Below are 24,182 nucleotides of genomic sequence, written 5' to 3' on the forward strand. Positions count from 1 at the left end.
TTTTTAAAATTGAAATAAATATATATATACGTAAAATATATATGCGTGAGTATGGGTGTGTGCGTGTACGAAGACGATAAAAAAGATGATTACGAAAGTTAAAATAAAAAATTTATTTAAATGATTTTTTATTTTTTTCGAAAATTGAAACGTGAAAGAAGAAGAAGAAGAAGGCGGTAAAAATATACAACGTAATCAAATTTTTTTTTTTTTTAATAACGTTTCCGGTTTTTAAGGAAAATCGTTAAGGAAAATAAAAAAAAACCGGAAGTAATAGAAGGTGACGACATTTCACGTGTGGAAAATTAATGATGAAACGCACAACGGCAATCAATACTAATGGAGAAGAAAACTCAAATGAAATCATGGATAGAAAGCAAAAAAAAAAAAAAAAAAAAACAATTGATAATACAGAGAAACGTAAAAAAGAGAGAGAGAGAGAGAAATGAGAAGAATAAAAATGAAGATGAGAGAGACAAAAAAAAAAAAAAAAGAAAAGGCGAAAACGTTTACGTTGCCAAAAAATCAAATAAAAAATTTTATCCCGATGAAAAAACCTAAAAAAAAATTTTTTTGTTCGGGTTTTCACCCCTGCCCCCCTCCCCGCCTACTCCTTTCCCCTCCTCTCCCTTTACTGTCTCCTCGTAAAAATAAAATAAAATAAAATGTATAAAAAAAAAAAAAAAATTTTCATCATCGGAATTAAATCTCGAAATTTATTTTTTTCGGATAAAAAAAAAGAATTTTTTTAAAATACGATGGCGTCGACATAAGACGCCCCCCCCCCACTCCCCGTAAGTCAACCCCCCCAGTTGACAACTTCCTCCCCGTTTAATTTTGCGTTAAATTTTTTTTTTTTTTTTTTTTTTTAATTAAAGGAAGTAATGTATAAATAATAATAAACGAAAAAATGTTAATAGTTTTATTTAAAAAGATGGGTGGGGGGGGGGAGGGGAAGGTCGCGGCGAAAAAAAGGTTAAAATGAAAATGAATAAAAAAAAATTTTCTTTCCGACGGGGGGTGGAGGGGAAAAAACCTCGTTACGAAAAAGAAAAAGAGTAAATATGTGTTTAAGAAATGACGAGAAATGAATTTTATATTAAAAAAAAAAAAAAAAATTTTTTTAATTTAAATTTCTATTCGGCGTCGAATTTCCCGACGTGATAAAAAAAAAAAAATGTCGTCTGCTATAAACTCTTTTGCGACAAAGTTAAAACCGATGAGAAAAAAAAATTATAGAGATAATAATAATAATAATAATAATTTCGTCAAAACATCGAATTTAAGACAGGTGCTCACAGTAAATAAATTTTTGTATAAAAACCAATAACCTTTCTCTCTCTCTCTCTCTCCCATTCGCCCTCTCATTTACTCTCTCTCTCTCTCTCTCTCCCATTTGCTTTCTCATTCGCTTCTCTCTCTCTCTCACTCTCTTTGTTTTTTCACATCTCTTACGTTTGCATATTAATATAACCTTTTGAAAACAATTTACGATCCGTTTTTCCCACTTTTCCACTCTCTTTCCTCTCCTTTCTATCACTCTCTCTCTCTCTCTCTCTCATTTTCTCTAATAAAAAATTATTATCAATTTAATATAATCTAAATCTATTACGTTGACGTCGTCGTATTTTTTGACAAAATAAAGTAAATGCAAAAAACTTTTCTTTTCTATTTTTGTACGAAAAAAAAATAAAAATAAAAATTTATCATCTTTTCTTTTTACGTTTGAGTTTGAAAATTGAAAACTAAAAAAAAAAAAAAAAAAAAAAAAAAAGGAAAAAAGGTAAAAAAAGGTTAAAAAGGTTAAAAAAAAAAAAATTTTTTTTGTACATATTTTACGTGTGATAAAAGTTGAATGGAAAAAAAAAAAAAAACTTTTCACACTTCCAACACACACAAAAAAAACTAAAAAAAAACTTTTACTCACTTCCTTCCTACTTTTTAGTTAATTTTTCACCCCGGCAATTTACTTTCGTTTACGATAGACAGAGAGAGGGAGCAGGGGACACGGGGGGCACGGGGGAAGGGGGCGCGGGAGAGAAGGAAAAAAAAAACGGGAAAACTACCATTAACGACAACAACTTTATAATTAAATATGTAACCATTTAAAAAGTTTTTAAATTAAATTGATTTACATTATTATTATTATTTGAAATGAGAAAGAGAAAGATAAAGAGAGAGAGAGAGAGAGAGAGAGTGTGTGTGTGTGTACAGGGAAGGGGGGAAATGCGAATCGAAGTTACGTAAACACTTCAACATATTTATTTATAAAAAAAAAAAATCGTTTAAACACGAGGAGAGAGAGAGATAGGGGGGGGGTCTTTCGAAAAACGGAAATAGAAGAAGTACTTACTCCATGTTGCCACGTGACCAAACGAATCCAAGGATTGGCCGTTACGGAACATTCGAAATAAACGTCAACTCCTTCACGTATCGAACTTCCATTTATGTTCGAACCCAGGGTCAGAGTTACTTGGGGAGCATCTAAAATTAAAATAAAATTTAAATATTAATACGTCGTACCTGAAAGTCGGTGGGAGGAGAGAGGGAGGATGGAGGGGAAAGGGGAGGGGGGTATTTAAAAAAATTAATTTAATTTTTTGTGTGGAAACATTAAAAAAAAGTCTTTCTTCTCATTATTTTTTTTTTTATGAACGAAAAAGGAAGAAGGTATTCGAAAAATAGGGAGTGGAAAAGTTTCGGGATGAAAAGGAATGAAGGAGGAAAGAAAGGAAGGAGGAGAGGAAGGAAAGGAAGGAAGGAAATGTCACTTTACATTTAATAATAATTCTTAACGTTTATTAAATTTAAATTTTTCCCTACGATAAATTTCACCAGGTCCGAACATTCCAGCCTTGCGCGCGGGAAAAAGGAGGAAAAGAAAAAAAAATTTATTATTGTCATCATTATTATTATTATTATTATTATTTAATATTATTACTTTTTTTTAAAGCAGAAGAAAAAGACGAAAAAAAGAAAATCTATTATTTTTTAATTAAAACTCGAATAAGTTGAGTTAATTTTTTTTTTTTTTTTTTTTTCATTTATAATTTACGACTTTCCCCTTCTCCCGTCGTGAGAGAGAGAGAGAGAGAGAGATCCCCCGGGGAATTCCCACGGCTATAAGAAAAGAACAATTTGATAAATTTACCAATTTTCAAATTCTTCTCCCGAAATTATTATAATTTTTTTTACAAAAAAAAAAAAGTTTCCAACAAAAATAATAAAAAGTAGTAGTAGTCGTGGTAGTAGTGCTAATTTTTTTTTTTTTTTCTTTTACATTCGAAAAAAAAATAAGAAGAAAAATGGCGGCCGGAGAGGGGGGAGGAATGATAAAAGGTAAAAATTTGTAATCCAAAAAAAAAAAGAAAAACGAAAAAAAAACGATTTTAATTTGTATAAATTTTTAGCAAATGACAAAAGGTAAACAAACTACGACAAAGCCTCCGCCATCTCATTAATTTTATGATGACTCTCTCTATGACTTCCGGTTTCTTTCCTTACTCGTGACGTCATCGAAAACATTCAAACTCGTAAGATAAACATAATCGGATTTTCATGATTTTTACATGAAATTAATTTTTAATAAAAAAAAAATTATTTATTTATTTTTTATTATTATTATTATTATTATTATTATTATTATTATTATTATTATTATTATTATTATTATTATTATTAAAGTATTACTAATAAAAATATTTTTTTTATTTTTTATCCGTTGATAATATTTTTAATAAAAAAAAAAAAAAAATTTATTTTAATCTTTAAGGCGAAAAAAAAATCCTATTTTATCCCAAACAAACAAACAAACAAACAAACAATGGTTGTTAATCTTTTTAACTGGAAATTTTTTGTTCTGGAGAGAATTAAATACATATATCTTTAATACCTTATTCGCGAATTTTTTTTCTATTTTTTTTTTTTTTCTATTTAGAAAAATAATCCAGGTGCGTTTAAAGGTACGTAAATAATTTCAAAACACATACTATTATTTCCGGTCACGTGATGCGACCGGAAATCGACGTAATATCGGATATCCGGGGGGGAAAAAAAAATAATACCAAACGAGACACTGAGAATAAATTAATTCATTTATTTATTTTTATTTTTTTTTTAGGAAATTTCCAGAACATTCATCGTCTAAATAATAATAATAATAATAATAATAATAATAAATTGTAATTTTATTCAGAAACCGAATTTTTAGAAATTATATTAAAGAATAAAACCGAAACTCGAATTTTGGGTTAACCATTTTGAAAAAAAAAAAAAAAAAAAATTAATGACGACGAAAATTCTAGAAAAAGTCGTAAATTTTTTTTTTTTTTAAATGACTTAACCGACTAGACCGTCGTTCCAAAAAAAATTTTCCCGCCATTTTTATTTTTTTTAAAATTAAATAAACATGTAATAAATTTTTAATGTTTTTTTTTCCATTTTTTTTCTTTTTTTTATTTTGTTGGAAAATTCCGATTGAAAGAGACATAAAACAAAATTTAATTATTATAATGAGGTAAGTTTAATTCTCTCTATCTCTCTCTTTTTCGGAAAAGGTTGACGAACGAAAATATTTAATAATAATAATAATAATATCAACCTTGGAGGATTTTCTAGAAAGTTTAATAATTTTATTATTATTATTATTATTATTATTATTATTATTATTATTATTATTATTATTATTATTATTATTATTATTATTATTATTAACAATTCGTCGACATATTAATTTTATTTTAATTTCTCTTAACCGTCATTTTCTTTCATTCGTCAAGTTTATTTAAATTTTTTTTTTTTTGGGTTTTTTTCGAGAACGAAAGTCTTAATATCAACAACAATTTTGCGGTATTCAAAAAAAGAACAAGGGAGGAGGGAGAAGGGGAAAGGGAAGAGGGGGCAAAGATGAAGAGGAACATGATGAAGTGGGAGATGAAGAAGAATAAAAAGAAGAGAAAAAAAAAGGTTAAATTCTTTTGAAATTAAATTTAAAGTTTGTGAAAAATTAATTTTTCACAAACTTTTTCTTTTCTTTTCTTTATTTTCCTTCCACGGTAACAAAAAAAAACTTCTCGTGAAAGAAAGAAAAAAGAAAAAAAATATGAGAGTCACTTACGTGGCAATAGAAACAAAAAAAAAAAAAAGAAAAAAAAGGGTTAAAAATATGTCGGATTATTCATTAAAAATCGTTAGATGAAAAAACAAAATGGCCGAAGATCGAATAAAGTACGAGAATGCGATAATCGTTAAAGATAAGAATTGAGAAGAGGAAGTGACGTCACACACACGCACACACACAAACACGTGATTAATTATTAATTTTCGTTGTTTCAAAACAAATCCTCGTCTTTATTACTACAAATTACCCAACGTCAATCGTTGTATCCTTTCAAGTTTTCAAACCCCCTCCCTACCCCATCCTAATCGACTACGTCATCAACGTCATTAACGTTATATTAATAATAATAATAATATTAATAATAAAAGGGAATTAATGTCGTCAAAGATGTCGTAAATAAATAATTTTAATCATTTTTCGGATTTAGCGATGAAAAAAAAGGGAAAAAATAAATGAAAAAAAAACTTACAGTGAACGTTTAACGCCCAACTATCTTCTCTTGCACTTCCAGGTACGTGAGGATTGATTGCTCTGCAAGACAAAGATTTTCCTAAATCTTCTTTTGTCGGTGTAAAAGATAATGTGCTCACGGTAACGTTCGAATCGGGACTCGTCTGTAAAAAATAATAACAATAATGATAAAAGTAATAGAATAAATAAACGACTACTTTGCCGCGATTTTCAAAACGTTCCAAACGTTCGAAACGTTCGAAAATTTAAAAATTTAAAATTTGTTTGTTTCAATTGAGTTTCGTGCGCGAGACCGTTAACATGTTTATTTTTTCGGGGGGTGAAGAGAATAGGGGGGATATGTGTGGGGGAAGGGGTTTAATTTGAAAAAATCGTCGTAATGATCAAATTTCGTGGATGTAGAAAAACATTTTTCAACATTTGATTATGATTGATTGAATCCGTATACAGGTTTGTCGATGTTTTTCCGTTAAAAAAAAAACCGTTAGGCCTTTCAAAAAAAAAAGGAAAAACGATTTTTTATTTCGATTGTAAAATTTAAATAAGAATAAAAAGAAAAAAATTCGCATATATGTATGTATGTACATAAATATACATAAACGTTTAAATCGAAGAAAGTGGAAAAAGAAAGAGAAAAAAATAGAATACGGTCGATATAATAATTATGTAAATTTTTGTATATATAAAAAAAAAAAAAAATGTTATGAATGTATAAAAAATAAAATGGGAAGCCATTTTTTTTTCTCTTTTGATCTTGTTTTTCCAAATTCAATGATGAAAAAAAAAAAAAAAATCTGAGTAAAATATAAGCCGCCTTTTTTTTTTTTAAAAAAAAAATTTTTCTTTTTCGGTTATATCATCATCATTATTATGATTGTTATTATTATTATTATTATTAAGTTTTAAAAGAAATGAGACAAAGAAAAAGAAAATTTTCATTTTTTTGACTTACTTTTTCCCTCGTGCTTTCAAGTAATTGCCCGGCTTTCCACCAGGAAATGGTCGCTGGAGGCCTCGAACCAACGGCTTGACATGCGACTTCGTATTCGCTTCCGGCACTCAATGATAAATTTTCTCCCACAAGACGAACATCTAATATTTTTACTACAAAGAAAAAAAAATGAGAAAAAAGTTATGATCGGAAAAATAAAATAAAACTTTCTTGAAAAAAGAGAGAGATAGAGAATAAATATCGTACGGTGTTTGTTTTCTTTCTTCCTCCCTCCTCCCCCCTCCCCCCCAGATAATCATAACAACGTCGATGATGATGATGATAACGATTTTTTTTTTCTACTTCGAAATCCAAAACGTCATAATATTTTTAAACGCGACCAACGACGACAGGCATTAAATCACAATTTATAAATACAAAATTTATTATTATTATCATTATCATCATCATCATTATTATTAATATTATATCCGGCCATCGAAATACGTCATCATAAAAAAATAAAAGTCAAATAAATTTTGATTTGTATATTTGTATTTTGTATGTTTGTTGTTCGGTTATGGTCGATAGTAATCGCGCCAAAAAATTTTTTTCCCCCTCGTTAGTTACACGTCATCATAACAACGCGTAAAAATTTGTTTTACGTATGAAATAACATAAAAAAAAAAAAAAAACGTTTTTCATTTTCGACAGGCGTGCCAACCTTCACTTCCCTTTTTCTCTGTACCTCTTTCTCTCTTTTATTTATTTTTTTTTAGCCGTTAAAGAAAAACGGCGGGAAAAATACAAAAAAAAAAAAAAAAATAAATCATTAATTTTTTTAACTGACGTGGCATGAGAAAAACAAAAAAAAAAAATGCGTACGAACGTTAAAATTTATTACGGGTAAACGCACGTTCGTACACGTTCGTTTTTAAATTTAAATTATCTTTTCATTCAATAGTGAATTATATTTAATAAAAAAAAAAAAAAATTAAAGAGAGAGAAAGAGAGAGAGAGAGAAAGAGAAAGAGAAAGAAAGGGAGAGAGAGAGTAAAAATGATTTCAGGTTTTTTAATTTACCGCGAATCCTACCTCGCTTTTCCTGTCTCTCTTTGTTTCCCTCTTTCTTTCTCTTTCTCTTTCTGTTTCTCTCTCTTTCTCCTTTTCTCTCTTTCTCTGTCTCTCTTTCTGTCCCTATCTCTCAATTTCTTTTTCTCCATCTTTTTCTCTTTCAGTCTCTGTTTCTCTTTTTCTTTCTCTTTCTCTCTCTCTCTCCTGTTTCTTTCTCTCTTTTTCTTCCTCTCTTTCTCTTTGTCTCTCTCTCTCTCTCTCTTGTTTGTTTCTTTTTCAATAAATTAAATCCTATTAATATTAAAAAAAAAGAAAAGAAAAAAACATCACATTGTATTTGACAAGTGAAAAAAAAAAAAAAAATCATTTTCAGACGCCATATTGTTTTTTGTTTATTTTTTTTTCCGTTAACGAAAAATTAATTTTTATTAATATGATATCGCGAAATAAAATTATTAATCGATTGTTGTTGTTGTTGTTTTTAAACAACCGAAAACTCTCTAAAAAAAAAAAAAATTATTATTAACTAATACAAAAAAACAATTACGACGGATTAAAAAAAAAAAAAAAAAAATCATTCAATAATTTTTCATTCGAAACATATTAAAATCCATAAAAAGTTCATGACGCCATCTTTTTTCTTTTTTTTCCCCCGAATCGAATTTTAACGATCTTTTCTCATTCCAGTTTTTTTTTTTTTTTTTTTAAACTAATCGGTATTAAATTTCGATTTAATAAAAAAAAGAAAAAAATTCGTTAAAGTTTTTGCCTTTTTTTTTTAATGGTTATCGATTAACATAATTACAAATAATTAAGTTTTTTATTACATTTTATAAAAAAAAAAAAAAAAAAAAAAGCAAAAAGGTTAATTTTTCAAATTCAAACTGAATAATGACTCTAACTCACTCATACACGAATCGTTATAAAATTTTTTTTTGCTTGCTGTGGATAGAGAAACGGCAACAAGTCGAAAAACGTAAAAAAAAAAAAAAAAATTTCATTGCGACCGCCATGTTTGTTTTTATTTTTTTTTTTTTGCATTTCAAACGCGTGGAAGTATAAAAAAAAAAAAATTTTTTTTTTCACTTTGACACGTTTCGAACGTATTTATTTTGCCACCATCATTTTCGAAATGGCCGACGATCAAAACCGCGGAAAATTATTTTAAAAAAATTTTTTTTTGCAAAGTTAAAAAAATTTTTCCGCCATTTTTTTTTTTGTGTAATAATCGTTTTCGTCGCATGCGTAAACGAAATAATAATAATAATAATAATAATAATAATAATAATAATAATGGAGGCCGTAATTAAAATTTAACGATTTGAAAAAAAAAAGAAAAATTTGATTTAATGACTCGTACGCGACATAAAATTTTTTTTGTTTAAAAAAAAAAAAATGAAAATCGATACGTAAGTGAAACGATTGTAATTAATAGAAAAAAGATGTTGAGAAAGAGAGAGAGAGAGAGAGAGAGAGAGAGAGAGAGAGTGAGAAAGAAAGAGAGAATTAATAAACCGTTTTACCGTTAAAATTATTACTATTATTATTATTATTATTATTATTATTATTATTATTATTATTATTATTGTCGACTTTGTCTCACCGAATTGTTTTTTTTTTTTTTTTCTTTTGCAAATTACATTTTCGATAATATATAATGGCTCCCCTTTTTTAAAATAATTTCAAAAACAAAATTATCTCGTGTTGCGATTTTTTTTTTCTTTTTATTTTGTTCTCTCGCTCTCACTTCTTTACGCCCCTCCCCTTCCCTTTCCTCCTCTTCACTATTTTCCCTCCTCTCCCTCCGCCCACCGCATTTCATTTCGCAAACGGGAAATTTTCAATCGTGAGTGTAAATGACGTCATCGAGTGACGGGGAAATTTTTTCCCTTCCCGCAGCGTCACCTAACGAATTTGTCTTTTCCGGGGGAAATGAGATTTCCAAAAAAAGATTTGAGTGGTGGTTTTGGGGGGGGGGTGTAAATATTTTTCTCGTTTTATTTTTTTTAATTGTTTTTCTATCCGATTTCATTTTAAAAATTAAAAAAAAATTTTTTTTTTTTTTAACGGAAAAAAAAGAAATGAAAACCTAAACAAACCTTTCGGATTAAAGGTTTTATAAAATTTAAACAGTGCGATCAACATTTTAATCTACGAAAATTCAATTTCTATTTTGTTTTTTTTTTTTATTTATTTATTTTTTTTTTTGTTTCCGGAAATTAATTAAAATAAAAAAAAAAAATTTGAATGTTTCCGGAAAAAGAATAAAACCTAAAACTACGTGTCTCTCTCTCTCTCTCTCTCTCTTTGGTTATAATTTAACGCGCGTAAAACCGAATGAGAAAGAGAGAGAGAGAGAAGGATAAAAAAAAAAATAGCTTCAAGGTTTTCTTTGAATATTTTTTTTTTGGTAGGGAGAAGGTGGTGGTGGGAAGAGGGGAAAGTCGTGAAATAATTACAAAATTGTTTTTCGTCTGTCTCTCGAATCCCCACCGGCAAAACTAATTCCATTAAAGGTATTTTCCTTTTTTTTTTCTATTTTATAAAAATTTACGAAAATTTCATTTAGTCGAGTAGTTTTTATTTTGTCGAAATACGATGGAAAAATCACCGACGACAGAGAGAGAGAGAGAGAGAAAAAAAAAAAAAGAAAAAAATTTCGTTTCCGGTTCCGGAATATCACATACAATTTATTACGCGTAGAGTAAATAAATAAATACATGAAAATTTTTCAATTTTTTTAATACGTTAAACCGGATATTAAAACTTTTCCTATCGCATTTGAAATTTTTATTACATTTAATAAAAAAATTTTTTAGGAAATCCAACTTACTCCCCGCCCCCTCCCCCTCTTCCACTCCCAAAAAAAAATATAAATTACGAATAAGTTATAGTTGACCTTTCAACTCTTTTTGTCCACCGCGTCGGTCATTAACGAAACTCTTTAATTTTTTTTTTCTGGTCATAGAGTAAGAAAACCGATTCCAGGTGATGACGATAACGATGACGATGACGATGATGATGATGATGACGATGACAATGATGATGATGATGATGATGGTGATGATCGTGATGATGATGATGATGATAATTATTTTTAACGGTTTTTTTTTCTCGTCACGTTTTTCTTACGACTTAATTTGTTTTATATTTCTTTGTTTTAAACTTTTTCTCTCTCTCTCTCTCTCTCTCTTTCCCTCTCACTCCATCTTTCGTTTCATTTTACACACTTTCTCTCTCTCTCTCTTCCCGGGTTTAAAATGTAAAATATTTATTTTAATGAAGAGAAGAAAAAAAAACATTTGAAATTTTTCTTTTTTTTTTTTTTTTTTAATTGTGAATAATAATCAAAATTTTTTTAAAACTTAAAATAAAAAATGATTATATTAATTACCGAAAATTCCAGCAGGGCGCAAGTGAGGGGAAGGGAAGAAACTTTGAAATATTTAACAGCAATTTTTAAAAATAATAATAATAATAATAAAAATGGAGGAAATTTTTTTTCCTTTTTTTCTAAATAAATATAAAATTCGATTTTATTAAGAAAATGGTAAAGAAAAAAATGCAAACTCAAACGAAAAAAATAAATAAGAAAAGGTCAAAAAATATATTATAATAATAATAATAATAGGAAAATGAAAAATCAACGTTTTTTCAAAAACGAAAAAAAAAATTCGAAAAGGAGAAAATAATAATAATAATAATAATAATTAAATGAAAAGAAAGTGTTTAAGATATTTTTTTCCTCTCCAATTTTTCTTTCGTTTTTATTTATTTTTCATTAGAAATTTATTTATTTTGTTTTTTTTCTTTTTTCTCTCCCCAAACAAAAGACCAAAAGTTAAGTTTTTTTTCGAAACGGGATAGGAAAAAAAAAACGCCGAGCACCGCCATTTTGTTTTTTTTTCTTGTTGACATAAAAAACAAAAAAAAAACAAAAGAAAAGGAAAATTTATGCGTACGTATAAACACACACACACACACAACATTTAATTAAAAGTTCAATATTAACTGAAAAACGAAGTTAAAAAAAAAAAAAAATTATAAGAAAAAAAGGAAAAACGAAATTAAAAATAATAATAAAATACACAGAGCGGGAAGGGGGGAAGGGGAGAAGGAGAAGAAGAAAAAAAGAAAAACGAAAAAAAGGTTCACGGCACTAAATATTTTCAATTAATTTTTATAATAAAAGTAAAAACAAAAAAACTTTTCCCGTTTCTGTCCTTTTTCTTCGTTTCCGTTTCCCTCCTCTCCCTCCTCCCCTCGCCAACTAGCTACTACGTCACTTCCCTTTTCCCGAACGCATCATTTAGGGATTTTTTTTTTTTTTCGTTTTTCTTTTTTCCCCCTTTCCTTTCTCTCTCTCTCGACGATTTTATTTGTTTCATCGTTGTTGTTATTATTATTATTATCATAAATAATTTAAAAAAAAAAAAAAATACTCGCGAATAATTTCACAGAGTATATAAACAGATATTTATACAGAGTAAATAAACAAATCGTTTTTAAGTTTTCTCATCTATATCAACGGAAAAGTGAATTTACCGTGGGAAATTACACGTGTTTACTTACACACGTTCAAAAGAGAAGGCTGTGGAATTATTTGTTTGATTTATTAATTTAAAAAAAAAACCGGTAGATTGCGCGCGCGAGGTTTATGTAACGACCTTGAAAAAATGAATACGAATACCGTTAAAAAAAACCGTTATTTTGAATGACGGTTATTATTTTAAATTAAAGCAAGAAAATTTTTCGAGAATTTTCTTTTCGATTTTCTTCTGATTTGCCGAAATTTTCATAATATATGAATAAAATTTTTTTTTTCGTTATCGTTGCAAAAAAAAACCCTCCAAACCCCCAAACCTCCCCCCGTATCGTAAAAAACGAAACGAAATCAATCAAATCGATGTAAAGGTGTAAAGGTTTGGGTGAGAGAGAGAGAGAGAGAGAGAGAGTGCGTGTGTGTGTGTGAATGGGTGTGCGTGTGTGCGTAGGTGAACAAAAAAAAAAATATTTTTAAATTGAAGGAAAAAATGAAAGGATTTTATTTTTTTTAAACCTCCCTTTTCATTCTTCTCGTTACGTACGACCCTTAAAAAAAAAATTTTTCACTTTCCTTTGACCCAAATAAATTTAATTGGTTTTTCTTTTTAACCGTTTCTTTTTTTAAACGTTCGAACGTCGTTGAAATACAACACGGGTCAAAGTTGAGTAATTTAAACCAAAAAAAAGAAAAAAAATTGAAAATAAAAATTTTTTTTTCTTTCTCCCCCTTCTAAATGAAAACAACAAAGATTCCACCCGTTTCCGTTTCCTTATTTCCCTTCCCCCTACCTCCTCGCATTTTTTTACACGTGGGTTTCCTTTTTCGATTTTTTTTTCCTTTTCCGCGCGCGAATTTTTTTAAATGAAAAAGGCGTTGTCGTTGTAAATTTAAAAAAAAAAGTTTCGCATTTTCTCTCTCTCTCTTTCCCCTTTGACCTCCTGACCCCATCTTCATACTCTCACCGATTTTTCCGCCCCGGAACAATAAAAAAAAAAAAAAAAAAAAAACAAACCATTTTTCAATTAAATGTTCCGTGAAATTGTTCAAAAATTTAAATTTAACAAAATTGTTTTGAGGGATTCACAATATTATTATTATTATTATTATTTTTGTCATGTTATTCGAAAAATGGCAATGAAACGTTCGATTTTTCCTTTTTTTATTCCTTTTTTTGTCAAAGGAAACATTATTTATTTTTACTCGATTCTTTTTTTTTTTCTCTCCTTCACGTTCACGTCATTTGTTTTTTTTTTTTACTCTGTGAAACGTGAGACGCTTTGGAAAATAAAAATAAAAATAAAAAGGAAATTTAACAATTTAAAAAAAAAAAAAAAAACGTGGCACTAGAAATTAACGACAAATGACCAAAAACGTTTCCGTTTGATTCGTCGATATATTTTATCGGTGAAAAATGGCGCGAAAAATTTAAAATAAAACGATGATGTATTCAACAAAATTTTTTTTTTAAATTTATTAGGAGGCCTTTACAAACCGTGCAAAAATTCCGAGAGCAAATAGAAAAAGAGAGATAGAGAGAGAGGGAAAAAGAGACAGAAGAAGGTGGTACGAGGTTAAAAGGGATCGAGGGATAAATAGAGGTAAGAAATAGAAAATTATACGAAAGACGAATAATGTGTAAACATTAAAATTTGAAACACTGAGAAAACAACAACAACAACAAACAGAGAGTATATAAAACACGATGTGAAATAGTAGTTGAAAGGAGGACTAAAAATTACCCAAAGGGTTTTAAATAGTCGTTTAGAAAATGAGTTAACTCCCTCTCTCCCCCCTCTCTCTCTCTCTCTCTCTCTTTCTCTTTCTCTCTCTCTCTGTGTGTGTGTAAACTAAAGAAAACAAAGCTTTGAAAATTAGCAACCGCATTTAATTATATAATAAGATTCTTATTCGTCGTCTTCTGCCACTTTTTTTTTTCTTTTCTCTCTCTCACACTCTCTCTCTCTCTCTCTTGTTAAATTAACCTTCCTTTTTCCTTTTCACGTGTTTGAGTATTGCAAAACAAGAAAGTTAATTACGTGTCGTTGGAGAAATGAAACGACCAACTAACAAAAAAAAAAATTAAATAATAATAATAATAATAATAAAAAGCCCAGCACGCCATTTTTTAAAAAAAATTTTCCACGACGTTTTGGTCCGTGGTTCGAACGTAAAAATTTTCTATTTCCACTTTTCTTTTTCTTTGAAAAAAAAAATCATTTTAATGGCGGCGGAATCTTTTCTTTATTTCTAATGCAACGAAAATTTTTAATTTATTTTCAAAATCGTTTATCTCTCTTTCTCTCATTTAATTCTTACTATTTACCCTTTTTTCCTCTTTCTCTTTCTCTCACTCACACATACACACGAACACATTTTCAATTTACTTTATCTTACTTAAATTTCAATTTTCCCTCTTTCTCTCTCTTTAAAATATATTTATTTGTGAAACAATGCGTGCGTTTGTGCGTGCGTGTGCGTGTGCGTGTGTGCGCGTGTTTGAAGAAAATACTAATAGAATTTACTTGTGGAAATTAAAATGGTGGATTCTTCCTTCTCCGTGGTGTGCAAAGAATACATGAAAAGGGTATGTGTGTGTGTGCATTTTAAAAATTTTAAACATACAACACGAAATGAGCAAGAGACCGTGTAAATTTCTTAACAAAAAAAAAAAAAGAAGAAACTCCTCCCCCCCTCACTCCCTTCAAAAAAAAAGAAAAAGAAAAAAATCGGGAAAAGGTTGTTTTTAATTTAAAATTTAACAAGAATTTTCCTTTTTCTTCCTTTTTTTTTCCTTTTTTTTTTTTTTTTTTGTTAAACGTTCATTCCAGATAGAAAGAAAAAGAAAAAGAGAGAGAGAGAGAGAGAGAACTTTTAAACCGTTTTTACTGACTTCTTATTACATATATGTAAGAAGTAAATTCTCAACAAAAAATAATAATAATACAGGGCCGCCAACTGACAATCAAACAAAAAAAAAAAAAAACCTGCTAAACGGATTTTTGACAAACAACAAACAAAAACGTTAAAAACTTTTTCTCTCGGTTTTTTTTTTAAAAAAAAAATTTTCAAGACGTTTAAAATATCCTTTTTTTTCCACACACAAAAAAGAAAAAAGAAAAACAATTTTGCCAACTTTTCAAAAAAAAAGAAAAGGTTATTTTTAGAAATCAATTTTCTTATCTTTTTAACTACGTATAATTACCCAAACTCAAATTTAATTTTAATCTAACAAAGAAAAGACTCCATCTTAAATTTCACCGAATTTAATTTTCTGAGTTTGACGTGATTTTCTTTACTGCACCTGACCCTTGACTCCCCCTCATCCCCTCCTCACACCTCCCCATTAAAAAAAAAAAAAAAAAAACTTTTTATCGTGTAAAATTCAAAGTCCAGAAACGGGAAAAAAAAGGAAACGTAAGAAAAACTGTTTCGACTTTATATAAAAAGTTACAAACCCTATTTTTTTAATAATTCCAAAAAGTTTTGAGAAAAATTTAGTACTATTATTATTATTATTATTATTATTATTATTATCCACCATTAAACACGACAAGGCTACTTGTCGGAGTTTTTAAGTATTTATCCGAGGTTTCTACCCGATTCCTTAGGGACAAATACTCGAATTTCGGTGGTGCCACTTATTATAAGATAGCACCACATCAATTCTTGAAGGTCTTCCTGAGTCCGTCTTTTTCGATGGGAACGATTTGTCTCCTGAACTGGGCTCCGGTGACTAACATCTTTGGAGTGGCCAGGGTCAGAAGCAGTGAAATTCACGTTCTCGTCGAGCTGCCTCAGGTCGACAGTAGAACAAGATTTTGTTTTTTGGTTCTTACTTTGTCTTGTTCTCATTTTTTTGCTCTTTTTAAGCCAACAGCACGTGGCGTTCTCAGACGGTCACCCATCCAAGTTTGCACCACGCCCGATGCTGCTTAACTTCGGTGATCGTACGGGAACCGGTGTGACCAGCACGCTATGGCCGTTGGCTTATTATTATTATTATTATTATTATTATTGTTTAAAGGGCGTTAATCGTCGTTATTTAAATATTAACAATGGAATATTAATTTCTTCGAAATAAAAAAACTGGAATTTTTTTTTTTTTTTTACATTATCCGGTTTTTTTGTAGGCTAATCATTAAGTGTTAATGAATGAAAAGCGCGGGAAAAAAAATTTTCATTTCTCTTTCATCACTTCCGGCGGAATCGGAAAACAAAAAAAAAATGAATGAATAAATGAAATATTTTGTATCGGATTTCGAAATGTGAAAAAATTTAATATTTTCCATCCAGATTTTTTTTATCATCCTTCCCGCTTTTCCGAGAATGATCCTTATTATCATTATTATACGGAGACGGGGGGGGGAGAAAGAAAGAAGGAAGGAAAGGATCTCGTACGCGTGTTTTCCGGAAATAGAATTCATCATAAATTTATTTCGGTTAAAAAAAAGGAAAGAAATTTTCACGTCGAAATCCTGACGTAATCCTTTGAAAATGATATCGTCATAAGTGATAAGAAAATTGCTGGAAAATTTTCGATGTGATAACGAAAACGAACAAAATTTTCAAACGACGAAACAAATTTTATTATTATTATTTATAAATTTTGTCGTGTCAATAACGATTCCGCTGTCATGAATTTTCACAAAACGCGCTCGCGCCCCCTTCCCTACCCCTCCCCCTTTAACGTCCTTGAAAACGTCCACGTCGTAAAAATTAAAGTGATTAATAATAATATTTAATAATAATTAATTTAAAATGAAATAAAATAAACATACGCCTGGTAGGTTTTCTAACGATGGGGGGGGCGAAGGGAAAGAGGAAGGGATCGGTAGGAAAATATACGACGTCATCATACGAAGGGAAACCGAGAGAGAGAGAGAGAGAGAGAGAGGGGGAGTGAGAGTCGTCAGCACGAAATAATTTGTAAATAATGTGATTAATGTAATCCCAAATTATTATTCGACTCGTTTCTCACACGCACACGCACGTACGCACTCACGCACGCACATCCTTTTCCTTTTGGTCTTTCAAATTTGTGTGTGTGTGTTAAAAACATTTCTCAACCTCTTCCGACAAAAAAAAAAAAAAAAAAACAAACAAAACGAATCTTCGTGGCTTTCCACGTTTTCCCTCTCGTCATCAACTTCCTAATTCTAATCCTTTATTGTTTTCCATTTCAAGCTTTTCCGTTAAAACAAAAAAAAAAAAAAAAAAATAACACAAAGCCGAGATGAAGTGAAAAAAAAAAAAAATGGCGAGAGAGAAAGACAGAGAGAGAGAGAGAGAATATCATATTATTTACACGTGAAACCAATTTTTCCCTTTTTTTTCTTTTTTTCATTTCCTTTACTTTACTTTCATTTTTTCCCGCGCTTTTTCGTTTAAAAGAAAAAAACTAATCAAAACTTTCTCGTTAAAAAAAAAAAGGAAAAAAAATGTAAAAAAAGTTAAAAAAATTATCCAAAAATGTTATCCTGGAATGGCAAGAAAAAAAAAAAAAACGTAAATTTCATTATATATCAATTTGTCGTCAAATTTTATAAAAAGAAAAGAGAAAGAGAGAGAGAGAGAGGAAGTGGGGGGAGGAAGAAAAATGGCGAGAATGAGAAAGAAAATTATATAAATTTTTAATATGCATTTATTTTCGATTTGTTTTGTAAGAAGATTTCACCGTGACCGCCCTTAACTTTTACCTTTCTCTCTCTCTCTCTATCTATCTATTTTTCTCTCTTTCTCTCTCTCTCTCTATCTATCTATTTTTCTCTCTTTCTCTCTCTCACTCTCTCTCTTTTCCTTTCTAGTCGTCGTTGTCGTCGTTTTTTTTTTTTTTTTTTTTTTTACTTTTTATTATTAAAGATATGAAAGAAAAGGATTCTAAAAATAAAATTTAAATGAAAAATGTTTAATTTATGTTTATGTAAAAATAATAATAATAATAATAATAATAATAATAATAATAATAATAATAATAATAATAATAATAATAAGGAAACGAAAGAAGAGCTTACCGGAATTTTCTAGAAAGAAAAAAAGAAACGCGAGAAACGGAAGAAAAATCGAATGTTGTAACGGTTAAAAAAACGAAATTTTCCTATACTATTTAATATTATTAAAAAAATTTTTTTCGCTTTTTTTTGTCGTCTGCTACAAAAATAAGGAATCGAATTTAACCTTTGACCTTTCGCACTATACCATTCGATACATTTTTTGTCCACATACGTTCGAACTTTTAAATACGTCATAAGAAAGTTACGACGCGAAGAAAAATGAAGAAGAAAGAGAGAGAGAGGAGGGAGAGGGGAGAAATACGGGAGGGAGGGGAAGGGAAACTAATCAACTAAATATTAATTAATTCGAATAATTAATTCCACGTGAAATCCGTATCAAAAGTTATTTATATTACTTTCTGTATATATAATAATTCGAAAATGAATGAAAAGCAAATTGGAAGAGGAAGTAGTAAGTACGAGAAATATGAGAGAGAGGGAGAGAGAGAGAGAGATAAAATCGAATCGGATGCCGAATAAGAAAAAAAAAAAGAAACCGGGACGAAGAAAAGAGAGAGAGAGAGAGAAATGAAAGAAAGTGGAAAAAGGTTCAAGGCTAAACTACTACGAATGTTCTTCATTCAATTATTATTATTATTATGAATTCAAAAAGTTAGTTATCTACCAGGGGATTATTTGAGTCTCTCTCTCTCTCTCTCTCATCGTGGCTTTAGTTTCTTACTATAGAGTTTCGTTTTAGTCTTTCAGATAACTTTCAAACTCTTTTGTCTAGAATAAAAAAACAATTTAATCTTGTGTTTGGTTTTTACCTCTATTATTATTATCATAGACCGAAAAAAACGTTGAAATTAAAACCGCCTTATTATTATATTACTATTATCAACGCCGCCACCACCACCACCGCCATCTTCACCGCCAACATCCCCTTATCACGATCCCGACACTGAAGAAAGTTACAAACTATTTTCTTTTTCCTACTTTAAATACGTTCGAGTTGAAATATAAAAAACTTTTAATCGTTTCATTTACATCTATATCTCTCTCTCTCTCTCTTTACTTCTCTGTATTTCTCTCTCTCTCTCTCTCTCTCTCTCTCTCTTTCTCCACTTCTTTCTATTTCTCCTTCTCTCTTTCTCTTTCTCTATTCCTTTGTATTTCTCCTTCTCTCTCTCTCTCTCTCTTTCTAATTCTTTGCATCTATCTATCTATCTGTCTATTTCTATCATCACTCCTCTTAACCAACCCATGCTGCCGTGAATCGTGAAATTACAGCAGACGAAAACAAATTTCACGTCACGATAAAAAAAAAAACATTCACGTGTGTTCAAATCGTTTAGATTTTAATTTTGTTTCGTTCGAAATCAACAAGGCGGTGAACCCAATTTTTTTTTTTTTAACGGTTGAATCGTCAATTTTTTTAAGGGTAGTAATGATAATAATAATAATACGAATTCGATCGAATTTTCTTTAACGTTTTTCGCACGTTTCCATTGAATTTTTAAATTATCATTACGAACCCATAAAAAAACAACAACAACGACATGAAAATGTTGAAAACAAACAGAAAAATAACAAACAAACAAACGAACAAACATTTTTCGATAAAAAAAATTTTTTCCGATTTTTATTTTTATTACTTTTTTTAATAATAATAATAATTTTCGTTTAACGGTAATTCAAAAAAAAAAAGAAAAACTTTGCCATTATTAAAAATTACTTAACGTAATTATTATAATAAATAATGATCGATATAATAAATTTTTATTATCATTATTTTTTTTTTTTTACGATTTAAATTTTCAAATTAATATAATTGATGAACGTATAAAAAAAAAATGATGATAATAATAATAATAATTTAACAACTAAAGTTTATTAAAAAAAAAAAAAAAGAAACCGTTAGGAAAAAATGATTTTTTTTTAAATTGAAAATTTATACGAGAGAGTATAATAAGGGAGAAGGAAAAAAATCGTGGAATTAGAAAAAGAAATAAAAAAAAAAAAGAGAGAGAGAAGGCGGTGGGATTTTATGGTGGAGTGTGAGTTGAAAATGTAAATCTCGCGGAAAACCGTCAACCGTTTTTTTTTTTTTTTACGTCATCACAGTAGTATTTAAAAAATCGTCGTGTAAGTTTTTTGTTTTATTTAAAATGCGCCAAAAATTTAAATTATCGGGTCCATATATTATAAAAAAAAAAAAAAACCGTTAAATAAACACTGCGTTAAAGTTTAAATATAAAATATTAGATTGTGCGAATGTGTAAACCGTCCGGGTTGATGGCCGTTAATTAAATTAACAAAACCCATAATTCATTTCTTGCTTTTTGCCTTTTTCCCCTTTCCCCTTCCCCTTTCCCTCCCCCGGAATCTTTATTACCCTCCCACTCCCTTTCTCTCTCTCTCTCTGTTACCCTCCTCCCTCTCACTGAGACCCTCCTCCCTTCCCGAAAAAAAAAACAAAAAAATAAATTTAAATAAGTTAAGTTTCCCAATCTAATAACGGTTTTCGTGACGTCACACACGATTAAAATTAAAATTTTTTTTTTTTTTTATTACTCTATGAAAAAATTAGTTTTTAATTTATAATTTTTGACTAAAGAGTGCGCGCGTTCATATGTCGTCGTCGTTATTTATTCTCTTTCCGCATTCGTTTTTACAAAAAAAAAAATCTCCGCCATTGCTTTTCTTAACTTTAAAAAGAAAAGTTTTTTTTTCGGAAAAACTAACAAATTGTTTTTACAGTTTGAGCAATAAAAAAAATTTTTTTTGGAAAATCTAGTAGAACAGACTCATAAAGTAATAAATATTATTTCCCTTTTTTTTTTGTTTTTAAAACTAGAATTGTAAAAATTTTCGTCGCTTTCTTCTTCCCTCTCTCTCTCTCACTCTCTCTCTCTCTTTCTCTCGCTCATTTACTACCGATTTTATTTCTTTTTCGAATCCTCCAAACTTAATTTTTTTTTTTTTATCCATTTTTACTTTTCTATCCGAACGAAAAAACGAACGAAAGGAAAGGAAAAAGAAAGTCTTAATAACTTTTTTTTTAAACAGAATTTTTCCTTTTTTTTTTTTATAAATTTTATGGCGGAAAGAAATTCTTTTTTCGGGAAGGGATGCGGGGGGAAGGGAAAAATCTTGTAGGATTTTCGGTCAGTTTTCTTACGGAATCCATGGATGAAAGCCTAAAAAAAAAAGGTTAAAGGTGTGAGAGATGATATAGGAAAACGAAAATTCTATAAATAAAACACGAAGAAAATAAGAGAAAGAAAGAGAGTGTAAGAGAGAAAGAGAGAGAAACAAAAAAATTTTATTTTAAATCGGTTTTAAAAAAAGAAAAATTTCGCGCCTTTTCCCCCCTTCTCCCTCCCTCCCCGACGAAATCGTTTGAAAAAATTTTTTCACGTGAAAAATCACGTGGATTGATTTGAGGAATTTTTCCGTTCCTGACACGAATAAAAAAAAAAAAAAAAAGGTTTCGTCGAAAGTTCGTCCGACCGATCTTAAAAAAAAAAAAATGATGATGATGATAATGATGATGATGATGATAATTCTACCGAAAAAACAAAAAAAAAAAAAGCGGTTTCTTTCAAATCAACTAAAAAATGAATGTTACGACAATGAATGTCATAAATTGTCTTTTTAAAACCTTTCTCTCTCTCTCTCTCTCTCTCTCTTCCTTCTTTCTCTCTATCACTCTCTCTCTCTCTTTTACAACATCCTTTTCATTCCTCATCTTTATCATTTTCTTTTTTTTTTTTTATAACATGTTTTTTATATTACCTGTATCATAATAAATTTCTCCTGTTCACTCTTTCTTTCCCTCTCTCTCTCACTCTTTTTAAATTTCTGTTTTTTTTCTCTCTCTCTCTCTCTCTCTCTCTCTCTCTCTCGATATTATACACACTACATTTACCAAAATTTTATTTCGAATCCTTTTTTTTTTCTTCTTCTTCATTCCTTTTACAATTCATTACATCTTCATTCACGTTTCACGAAACCTTTTTCATTGTTCAAACTAAAAATGCCTGCCTAATCATTTTCCGACGGGTTGATTTCTATGGTTCTTCCTGTATTTCGACTTTGTATTCCATACTTAAATCATTTGTTACACTTAATTTCACTTAACCGTGTTTGGCATATAATCAATTCATATCATCCCCTTCACGCGACTGATAATAATAATTTTTTTTTTGAAAACGAGGAATGGATACGAAGATGGATATGTAGTCTAATCCATGGTCATAAAAGAATTGAAAAGGAAAACAGGAAACGGAAAAAGTTACGAACGGATTGTGTACCGACGGTGAATGAAATGGATGAAACTATAAACACGCAATAGTTCGATCATTTAATTTCCGGTTCTTCGATATCGGCTAAACACGAATACCTTCTAAAAAGGAACATTACAGGATTTGTTTATGTTTTAATGGAATGTGATAAGAAAGTATCGAGGAAGGCGGTGGATGGTGAGTCAGTGGATGAGAGTACAAACAATGGCAGAATTGTGTCAACCGGATGTGGAGAAGAGTGGAAGCGGAAACGATTTCGATCGTCGTTAAAGAAACGAATATTAAAAAAAAAAAATTATCAAGAATTTAAAAAAAAGAAGTGGAAAAGCACAGTAAGATAAAGGAAAAATTATGTCAGTGTCATAGAGATATAATCAAAAATAATAATAATAATAATAATAATAATAATGATAATGATAACAATTAACAAAAAATTAACGCGAAAAAAAACCGACGAAAATTACAAAAAAATTTTTAAAACAATAATCCGATTTTGAATGGGTGGTAAACCTAAATACAATCCATAGAGTAAATAAATGTTTTATTTTTTTTATTTTTTTTTTTTTTGCTTCTTCCATTTAAATTTCATTGTTTGGAAAAAAAAAGAAAAAATGAAAATCGTTTTCGGTGCACGTTTTAAATTAATGGATGACATCTTTATATAACTTTTAAGCTTTTGAGTAAATTTAATCTTTCGTAACTTTTTTTTTTTGTTAATCCAGTTTTTTTTTTTTTTTTTTGGGAAAAAATAAAAAGAAAAAACTTGAAAAAAAAAATGTTTATCCACCCGCAATTTGTCTTAAATTAGTTGGAATCGTTTTTTCTTTTTTTTTTTCTCCACATTTTTATATGCTTGAAATCAGATTTAAAAAAAAAAGGAAAAGATTTAACGGTTAAGTCTTTTTCCGTTTTGTTTCCGCACACGCGCGCGCGCTCTACCGCTCGTTTTTTTTAAAATTATCGAATTTTCTTTCGAGATATCGATTACAATTTATTACCGGGAAATTTAAAAAAAAAAAAACAATTCTTTTCTTCTCTTTTTATTTCTCTCACCCGTAAAAATCAATAATTTTTTTTTTTTTCATATTGTATACGAAAAGATAATATGTCGGCGGTTTTTATAAATATTTTCTTTCGAAATAATAATAATAATAATGATAATAATAATTAAACGAGACTCGTCGTATTCGATGACCTCGAATCGATTTTTAATAACGTAAAAAAAAAAAAAAAAGGTAGAAAACGAAAAAAATGTGAAAAAAAGGTTAAAAAAAAGGTATAAAACCCGTTCGATGAAGATGAGGATGGGGGTTAAATTTAACTTTGAGAAAAAAAAATGGCGGATGAAAAAAGGTGTCGAAAGAGAGATAGAGAGAGTGAGGGGGGGGGAATATTTTGTAAGTTTAAAGCTGGGAAAAAAGTATCGAATTTTTTTTTTTTTTTTTTTTTTTTTTTTCAATAAACAAGTTTATAGAATATTTTTCTTTTTTAAAAAAAACGTGTCATTAACAAACGAAAAAAAAGAAAAAAAAAAGTTTAAAATTTTTTCATGTATGATAATAATAATAATAGTAAGCGTTAAATATATTTTTTTTATTACGTGAGGGGAATCTGAGATAAGTATTTATCTAATGGTCAGTTTGAATAAAAAAAAAATGAGAGAGAGAGAGAGAAAGAATGTATGTGTGTAAGTGTTGAAAGAATAAAAAGAAAAAAAAAATGTTTGTCGTTCTTTAACACT

General features: G+C 29.0%; 1 protein-coding gene across 1 annotated transcript in view; it reads right to left on the reverse strand.

Annotated features, from left to right (window-relative positions):
• Nucleotides 1-24,182, reverse strand: part of Phum_PHUM513440 (Fasciclin-2 precursor, putative) — a gene marked incomplete at both ends in the record, with an annotated part of 51,259 nt that overhangs the window by 9,912 nt on the left and 17,165 nt on the right. The window contains 3 exons of the mRNA XM_002431104.1: nucleotides 2,354-2,484; nucleotides 5,589-5,733; nucleotides 6,543-6,694. Of these exons, the coding sequence (XP_002431149.1) occupies nucleotides 2,354-2,484; nucleotides 5,589-5,733; nucleotides 6,543-6,694 (428 nt within the window). The remainder of the gene's footprint in view (nucleotides 1-2,353; nucleotides 2,485-5,588; nucleotides 5,734-6,542; nucleotides 6,695-24,182) is intronic.

Source organism: Pediculus humanus, genomic scaffold, assembly GCF_000006295.1.
Source record: "Pediculus humanus corporis 1103172108281 genomic scaffold, whole genome shotgun sequence".
Classification (NCBI taxonomy): domain Eukaryota; kingdom Metazoa; phylum Arthropoda; class Insecta; order Psocodea; family Pediculidae; genus Pediculus; species Pediculus humanus.